The 10378-nt window shown below is 28.1% G+C and overlaps 1 protein-coding gene across 1 annotated transcript; it reads left to right on the top strand.

Moving 5' to 3' along the window:
* Positions 1-374: 374 nt before the first annotated feature.
* Positions 375-1049, top strand: LOC117181091 (keratin, type I cytoskeletal 9-like). The gene has a single exon (XM_033373659.1). The coding sequence runs from the start codon at positions 375-377 to the stop codon at positions 1047-1049; it is 675 nt and encodes a 224-aa protein (XP_033229550.1).
* Positions 1050-10378: the final 9329 nt, after the last annotated feature.

Genomic DNA, 10378 nt, shown 5'->3' with positions numbered 1-10378 from the left:
TTTTAAATCTTCCTTCTTAACAAATTCTCAAAGTTTCTGTAATTTTTTTAATTTAGTTCATTAAAATTAGTTATTTCTTTTAAAATTACTTAGCTAAGTTTGTTCTTGAAAACTATGTTGATTGTACTACTAACGCATTACATTGAGGAGTTTTTTGTATCATAGTTATTTTTGGTGAGATTAATTTTGATATGATTCTTATTTCAGAAAAGCATAATTTTGATTAAAAATGTTAGAGGATTTCTTCTGAGACTAAATTTTCAGTGAGATTTTTTTTAGTTCCATTTTAGGTGATTCTCCGTCATTAAAAAAAATTATTTTTTTTTAAAGAAACTTTTCAAAATCTACTTGCCTTAGTACATACTGGCGGAGTCATGACTGGTGGGCAGTTTACTGGTGGAAAAACAACTGGTGGAGACACGACTGTTGGAGGGTCGACTGGTGGAAAGACAACTGGCGGAGGGACGTCTGGTGGGCAGTATACTGGTGGAAAAGCAACTGGCGGAGGCATGTCTGGTGGGCAGTTTACTGGTGGAAAGGCAACTGGCGGAGGCACGACTGGTGGAGAGTTTACTGGTGGAAAAACATCTGGTGGCGGTACGACTGTTGTACATTTGACTGGTGGAAAAACAACTGTCGGAGGTACGATTGGTGGATTGTCGACTGGTGGAAAGACAACTGGGGGAGACACGACTGGTGGACAGTTTACTGGTGGAAAAACACCTGGTGGCGGTACGACTGGTGGAGAGTTTACTGGTGGAAAAACATCTGGTGGTGGTACGACTGCTGTACATTTGACTGGTGGAAAAACAACTGTCGGAGGCACGAATGGTGGATTGTCGACTGGTGGAAAGAAAACTGGCGGAGGCACGTCTGGTGGACAGTTTACTGGTGGAAAAACATCTGGTGGCGGTACGACTGTTTTACAGTTGACTGGTGGAAAAACAACTGTCGGAGGCACGAATGGTGGATTGTCGACTGGTGGAAAGACATCTGGCGGAGGCACGAATGGTGGAAAGACAATTGGCGGAGGCACGACTGGTGGATAGTCGACTGGTGGATGTACTTAAAAAACAGAAATAAAACATCAAATTGAAGAATTAGGAAATTAACTATTCCTATCTGAAAAAGTGATTTGTCATGGTACTCGAAAATCTGAATGGTTTTTGTAGCACTGCGTATACGTGATTTTTAGTAGCCGTTTTAATTTGTTTATCTATTAATAAAGATTAACCATTTTCTGCATTATCAATTTTGTAAATGAAAATATGCAAATAGCTCATTTTAGTTCACGATCAAATGTATTTTTTAATGTTTCGAAATATTATAAAAAAAGAACATTTTATTTGTAAATGTTTCTTAATATAGGGAAATAATTATGTCATTAATATTTTGCTACCATACTATAATTTTTAAACTTTTCATGTTGCCCTAGAGAAAAGATACATGAGAAAATTTAAAATGTCTTAAGTTTTATTTTAAAAAACTAATTTAAAAAGAAAATTGGAAAAGATCTCAAAACATTGAAATTATTATCAAATATTTTGAAAAAGAATGTAGAAGATTTTTACCAACATTTTTTCATAATTTGGACAATCTGCAAGATAACCAACTTTTAGGAATAATTTGAGTAGGGTAAAAAGATATTCAGAAAAGTTTAGAAAAGATTTAGAAACAATCGTTCACTTGAAGATTCAACAAAATTAAAAAAGTAAATTTTTTTAAATTTCGTAAAAAAATTTTTACTCTCTTTGAGAATTGGAACAGATTTGAATAGAATAAAAAAGTTTACCTAAAGTTCATGGGAAATTTCATAAATGATTTTTAAGTTTTTAAATGAATTCTAAAAAAGAATTGAAAACGATCTTAAATATTTAAAATTATTTAATAAAATTTCACAAGATTTCCAAAATTGTCAAATAAGAATTTAAGAAATGTTAATGCAATTTTTCTTATTTAGCATATTTTTTAAAAAGTTTTACGGAAAATTCGAATTATTTTGAAAGATTTTTAGAGCGTTTAGATGTTGCAAAAAGATTCAAAAAGGAATTTTCAAAGATTCAAAATTCAATTTTTAATGATTTTTCATTTGGGGAAATGAATTGTAAGAGAAAATTGGAAAAGATTTTAAACTATTTCAAATCATTACCTAAAATTTCGAAAAAGAGTGTAGAAGATTTTAAAGCATAATTTTTCAATTTGGTAAAACTAAAAAATTAAAAAGTAAATTCGAGCGAATCAAAAAGATTCCAAATCATTTCTAAAAATATAAAAAGATGAAAGATTTAATGTGAAATTCTATTCAGTTAAAAAAATGTTTAAGTATTCAACAGGTAAAATCTTCAACACATATAGAATCTTTAAAAATGATTAAAAATATGTTTAAGAATCTTTGGAAAATTAAATTTATATACCTGAGAGAAAATACTTATAATAATTATTTCCTTTTCCTGAGATCGCAGAACATGATTTTATCTCGAATGCGAATGTTTAAAAACTTTGAATCAATAAAAAGGTATTCAAAATTTTCACTTTGAATCAAAAAATATTTCTTCCCTCAAGTCAAAAAAGTGCACGCTCTCATAGCATACTATAAATGATGCTAGTATTATTTAACTGAGCATTATAATTTATAAAGAAATATAATATCTTCTTTTTTAAATTCGGCAATTTTAAATATTGATAATAAATATTTTGACCAAACATAAATATGCTGCATTTGAACAAATCATTTTTATTTGCAAAGGAACTTTCTTACTCATGGGTGTATATTGTTGAGGGTGGTGTCCATGATGGTACCCATGGTGATGCTCATGGTGGGGTTCATGGTGGTATTTAAAGTGGTGTTCATGATGGTGTCCATGATGGTGTCCATGGTGGTATCCATGGTGGTGTCCATGGCCGTGTGGTTCGGTTGATGCAACTGTGACAAGAAATAAAACAGCAAAAACTGTGAACATTTTGCTAACTCTCTCGGAAACTGTAACTCAAACTGACATGTCTTGGATCGAAATCAGTATTTATACACCTGTCTTTATTATCCTTTACTGAAAATTTTTTAATAATTCCGGAAGAGATAAAAACTCAATATTTAGAACGCATGTATTTTGTACACGTACGTGCTTTGTAAACTAAACGTTATTGGAAATATGTTCAGAACTCCGGCTCAACAATTTTGAAAACAATAATTCTATATCTTCTTTATCTAATTTTAAATCTTGTCTTGACTTAGTATCAAACTCACGACTCAGATAACAATATTTTCAAAATACAAGAATTTTCATTTGCAACTTTCGAAAATGGTAAAACTTTCCATTGTAAATCTTTAAAATTTATACTGCCCCAATTTTGAAAATTCATCATTAAAAAGTATGCAAGCTTTGAACTTTGGAATACTATGTAATTTTGATGCTTTTCGTTAGAAATGTCTTCAATTTAGAAGGCTTCGAATTAAAAACTCTGACTTTTAGTCTTCAAAGCCAGTAAAATCATCACAATTTCTGAATTTTATTTAGTCATCTTTAAAATTAAAAACTCAGCGTTGATGTAAAAATAACTTTGCCGAGAAATCTTAAAAATCTTACGTACAGTAAAAAGATTAAAATGAGATGTGTATTCCGTATGAAAATTTATAACTCCAATTAACAATTTATAAAGTAATTTCATATCTTCTAATTGAATGAAATGGGCAATTTAAAATATTTGTAATAAAAATCATGATCGAAGATAAACATTTTCCATTCAAAGAAATAATTTTCATATCAAAAGGAATTTTCTTACACATGACTTTAAGGACTTCATGCAGTTGTCCAAGAAGGTATCCATAGGGCTGTGGTATGGCTGATTCAACTATGACAAAAAATTAAAAAGTAAAAATTGTAAATTAATTAAACATTACATTTTATATACTAATACTCTATCTTCTTTTTTAATAAAATAGACAATTTAAAATATTTGAAATGAATATTACGAACGGAGATAAAAATTTTCCATTTAAAGAAATCATTTTCACATCAAAAGGAATTTTCTTACTTATGTCTTTAAGGTGTTTATGGAGAGGTTTGGCTGCTGCAACTACAACAGAAAATAAAATAGCAAAAATTGTAAATTAATGGAGGATTACAATTTCGAAAGTAATAATATGTATCTCTTCTTTTTTTTAGAAATTTGGTAATTTTAAATATTGATAACGAATATTATAAAAAAAGATGAATACTCTGCACTCAAACAAATAATTTCCATATCAAAAGGAATTTTCTTACTTATGGCTTCAAGGTCTTCACGGAGGAGTTTGACTGCTGCAACTACAACAAAAAATAAAATTGCAAAAATTTTTAATTAATGGAGAATTACAATTTAGAAAGTAATAATATGTATATCTTCTTTTTTAGAAATTTGGCAATTTTAAATATTGATAATGAATATTATAAAAAAAGTTGAACACTTTGCTCTCAAACAAATAATTACCATATCAAAAGGAAATTTTCTTACTCAAGGCTTTAAGCTGTATATAGATGTGTTCATGGAAATGTCCATAATGGTCTCGATGGTGGTGTTGTTCGGTTGCTGCAACTACGACCAAAAATAAAACAGCAAATATTGTAAATTAATGAAGGTTTGCAATTTATAAAGTAAAATTATATCTTCTTTTTTTAAGAAATTCGGCAATTTTAAATATTGATAATGAATATTATGAACAAAAGTGAATATTCTGCACTTACAGAAATAATTTCCATATAAAAAGGTTTTTCCTTACTTATTGCTTTAAGATATTCATGGAGGGGTTTGGCTGCTGCAACTAAAACAAAAAATAAAACAGCAAAAATTGTAAATTAATGGAGAATTAAAATTTACAAAGTAATACTACACTACCATGTGCGCGCGCGAGCGCGCTTACTTTTGTATTCATTTTCATTATTTACCCAATTTTCTGATAACCATTTATTTGTTAAAATTTTGTACCACTCAAAATTTCACTGAATTAGAATGTGAAATAATCTATTCAATGAATCCATGTAACGTAGAATTTACTATTGCTACGAGTAATATTAAAGAGCGAGATATCATTTGAAGATTTTAATCTTTTGATATCATTTTCAATTGTAGTAAAGTTTCAAACTGTAAAAAAATTAATCATCTGGTAATTAATTAATCAGTTTACATCATAAAAATCAACGAACAATTATTTTAATTGGTACATTATAATAATTTCTACTTTATAATTTTATAAAAATTAGAATTATTCAAAATATTTTCAATTAATTTCAGAAAATTTTTAATATATTTTTCAAAATTGAACTTAAATACTCATTCCACAACATTACACAATCTTACAAAAATTACTCAGCTTATAATTAATTATTGATACAATAACATTAAAAGCATTAAACAATTATTTTTATCAATTAAAAAAAGTATGTAACTGGGATATGGGTTCTTTTAATATAAAGAAACTTTCATTATACAAATCATATGTAACATTCAATTACATAAACTTAAAGCAAATAACCTATTTATGTTACTTTATCAAGAAAAATTAAAATTCAATCTGTATGTTATTTGATATTGTAAAAAAATGAATTAGCTTATGTGTAATTAATCAGTTTATATCATTAAAAGCATTAAAGAATTATTTTTAGGAAATTATTCAAGTAATTTTTATTCTACATTTTTCAGAAAATTTGAGTAATTTATAACATTTTAAACTCTTACAGGAAAAATAAAAATGTATTCGCACATAATTTCGAAATCAGAATTCAGATACTCATTTCACATCGCAAAACTTTACAAAAATAATGTAACTGGAAGAGAGGTATTTGAAACATTCACAAACTTTTATTATACAAATTATGATCAATATTAAATTAAATAGACTTGGAGTGAATACTAAATTTATCTGACTTAATTAAAAGAAATCACAATTCAATCTTTAGGTTATTCAATATCGTAAAAAAATCAGGTAATACTTAATTAATGTATTTATAACCTAAAAAGCATTAAACTATCATTTTAATTTAGACATTGAAATTATTTTTATTCTACTTTTTTTAATTTTCACTTTCATTTCTGAAAATTTGATTTATTAGTAACCTTTTAGACCAATTGCAGACAAATTTAAAACACATTAGCATATAAATCTAAAAATTAAATGCAGATACCCATTTCACAACATCAGAATTATTTGAAAAAATATGTAATTGAAATAGGGATGTTTTAATGTAAATAAACTTTTATTATGCAAATTATATCCAATATTCAATTATATAAACTTCGAATAAATAATACATAATGCTAATTTTAAGAAACTAAATTTTAATCTTTATTTAATTTAATATTTTGGAAAAATTGTTCAGCTAATAATTAATTATTTCACATTATGAGAAGCATTTAACTATAACTTTCCCTCAAGCATTCAAATAATTTTTACATAATATGTTTTTTTCAAATTTGAGCTTACATTTCTCAAAATTTGATTAATCAATAACATTTTTAACTAATTCCAGAAACCATAAGTTTTAATAGAATCAATTAATAGTTAATCAGTTCTAAACATGAAAAGCATTACAAAATCATTTTCATTGAATCACTCTAAAAATTTTTACATTATATTTTCTTTAAATTTGAAGCAGCATTTCTATATGTCTTATTTATTAATAACCATTAAGACTAATTACAAAAAAATTAAAATTATTCATACTTATAATTTAAAAAAATGAATTTAGATACTAATTTCACTTCACAAGTATCAGAAGAATCATACAATTGTAATAGAGGTATTCTAAACAGAAAATAAACTTTTATTTTCAAAGTAATACCTAATATTGAATTACATAATCTGAAGGTAAATAATGAATTCATGTTACTTTATTTAAAAAATCTTAAATTTAATCTTTATGTATTTCAATATGGTTGTCAAAATTAATCAGCTAAAACTTCATGAAATAATTCACAACATAAAAAGCCTCAATCAATTATTTTAATTGAAAAAATTTAATTATTTTCAATTATATATATATATTTTTTTTTAATTTAAATTTAAAATTTTGAATATATTTATTTGTTTTGAAATAATTTCAGAACATTTAAGTTTGAACAGAATTAGTTAATAAATATTAAATACTTGCAAATAAAAAAGGCATTAAAACATTATTTTCATTGAAAATTTTAATAATTTAAGACTTTAAAAAATTATTTTAATTGAAACATTTAAATAATTTTCACTTTTAATATTTTTGGATTTTAATATGTCTTTGTTTAACTTTAATTAATCATAAGCTTTCAACTAATTCTATAAAATATAAATTATAGCAGAATCTATTGATAATTAATTAATGAGTAAAAACTTAAAAAACATTAAATAAATTATTTTCATTGAATCATTCAAATAATTTTTATTTTACAAATATTTTTTTCTTAATTTGCACTTTCCTGTCTGTTACTTGGGTTTAGTAATCAACTAATAACTAATTAATCAGTTTACAAGATAAAAAACTTCAAAGAATTATTTCCGACCGGCCGACCGTCCGTCCGTAAACAGGATAACAATCGTAAAAATGAATGGATCAAATCCATCTTTGACCCTATAATATGACCATAACAACTTCTTGGATTTTATTGAAAAATCGAAAATTCACATTTTTATTATACAAAAAAATAATGAAAAATAAAAATTTCCATTTTGTGTTCAAACTATGCAAGACACGAAAAAAGATGAATAACCAAAAATTGTGTTGTCCAAAAAGATCTACAAATTTATTAATCTATCAATTCTGGATAGGACTCGTAGTTTTTGGTTTATTCGTGAAAAATAACATTGAAAATCAAAAATTAAATTTTTGGAAAAAAGAGACAAGTTAGCTGTGCGAGCCAGAGACGAGTCGAAAGGAAGTTGTAGGCAAGTAGTAGGCGAGTGGGCGGCGAGCCGAAGACGAACCGGAAACGACCCGAAGATGAGCCGATGGCAATTCCTGTGAAGTTCACAAGAGTTTCAACTGCCTACTTTTAGCTTCTGTAGCACACGATATTTTTTTTAACAAATGCGGGAAATTTTCGATTTGAAAAACAGTAAAAAACAATTTTTTGAAAATTTATGTTAATTTTTGAATATTTATGATAAAATTACAAAAATTTCCCGATAATTTCAGAATTCTAAAAGTTTCCAAAATTTTCGGTAATTTCTCGGTAATTTATGGTAATTTTTCAGTCACTCATGGTTACTTATCACTTTGAGTATGTCCAATAACTATTCACTACTCACAATCAATCTTTTAAGCGTCAAATTATATTGATTTGAGGTTACTCATCCGGCAGTCCTGGAATTGGTCTAGTTTTGGTTTCAATAATAAAAAATGACATTAAAAATAAAAACAAAAGGTTTGTAGAAAAACAACAAAAAGTACAAAAAAAATTAATATATGAAAGTTGTTAACTCAAAAAAGAGATACGAATTTGTTATAATTTACTACATTCTCATTATTTATAATTGAGAAAGTATCGAAATTGTCCGAATTGTGACACCACAACATTCGAATTTTGAACAAAACGACGAAAGTATTATGCGAAAAATCGAAAATTCCAATGTGCTGGGAAAATACTACTTGTAGGATGACTTGTGGGATATTTTGTTTTATCTCCAAATATAATATACCAACAAAAATACTATTTTTAACATAAATACGCGAGATAGAAAAAAATGTCTGAAAAAACCCAGGCGAAAATATTATATATAGTTTATACGAGGTGTGTTCAAAAAATAAGGTGACTTTATGGTTTTCTAAAAAAATATTCATTTATTCTTCAATATTTATGTTGTTCCCTTCAAAGTAATCCCCCTCAGATATAATACACTTGTGTCAACGCTTTTTCCAATCATCGAAGCACTTCTGATAATCATTTTGTGGTATAGCCTTGAGTTCTTTCAGCGATGCAATTTTTATCTCCTCAATCGTTGAAAATCAATGTCCTTTCATGGGTCTCTTCAGTTTTGGGAAAAGAAAAAAGTCACTTGGGCCAAATCCGGTGAATTGAGAAAATCAGGATCATTATTGACTTCATTCAACACCTCCTGAGCGATGGTCATGCGATGGATTTTTTAATAAAAATTAAGCAGTTTTGGAACAAATTTCGCTGACACACGTCTCATGGCCAAAACGTCCGAAAAGATAGCATGGCATGTGCCAGCTGATATGCAACATCTTCAGCATCTCTCGGCCTTCTTGGAACAGCTTGTACCACTTATACAACTCTGAGTTTTAGAGCACTGGATTCCATTTTTCACACAAAATTTAATGCAATTTCTTTGCTCCATTTTTTTCGAAAGAAGAAAATCGCCGAGCATACCAAACCCTTCTAACCTTCTACGCCTCTGCCAAAAAAACAACACGAGCTATATAGTCAAAACTGTGAACATATGATTGTGACGAGTGTACCAACACAACAAAACAAAAAATTAAAAACTTGAATGTACGTAGCCCGCGAAAATTGAAAAGTCAACTTACTTTTTGAACACACCTCGTATATAGTGTGAAGTATTATATATACTATTATTCATTTGTATTATACATTTTTTGTATAAAACAAATGAATATTATATATAAGACTTCACACTATATATAAACTATATATAATTTTTCTGACTGGGAAAGGATTGTAGTTTTTTATTTATTTTAAGGTAGGTCAGAAAATATACATTTAAAAATGTCTATCAGAAATCGAGCGCGTAGCGCGAGTGTCACGATGAGAATGTGTACCTCAAAGCCTGCAGAGCTTTGATCAACTTAATCTTTAAAAATACTTTATTATGTTGAAAATTCAAAACATGCAGACACATATAAATACTGCCATTTAAAGGAGATCTTTTTGATAAAGTTTTATTTAAGCATTCCAAATGCAAAGAAGAAATATCCGAGCGCGAGGCTTAAACATGCCCGTGCGCGAAGCGCGAGATTCAACACATGCGCACCCTAAGCGCCCTCAAACTTCAGAGCCACGCGCACAGCACCCGTTGAGAATGTGCCCGTGAAGCGGACAGATTTTTATATTCTCATTAGAGAAGGCATTAGATTTGTGTAAAACTCCCCCCCCCCCAGTTTTTTCAAATGTCCACGTTTTGAGACACCCTGAATCCGAAAAACAGGTTTTTACGTATGTTCCTGTATCTCTGTATGTATGTCGGTCTAGCTGTTTGTATGTATGCATGCCTGTATGTATGTATGTATGTATGTATGTATGTATGTATGTATGTATGTATGCATGCATGTATGTATGTATGTATGTCTGTATGTAAATTGGATAACTTTTGACAACATTAATCTATTAGATTGGCTTTTGGTACACTGCTTAAGTGTCCCAAACTTAAAGTCAAGTTCGTTTGCCAGCC

This window comes from Belonocnema kinseyi, chromosome 10 (genome assembly GCF_010883055.1).
Source record: "Belonocnema kinseyi isolate 2016_QV_RU_SX_M_011 chromosome 10, B_treatae_v1, whole genome shotgun sequence".
Lineage (NCBI taxonomy): Eukaryota > Metazoa > Arthropoda > Insecta > Hymenoptera > Cynipidae > Belonocnema > Belonocnema kinseyi.
Note: the sequence above shows the minus strand (reverse complement) of the source record. Positions and strands in the feature narration are given on the sequence as shown.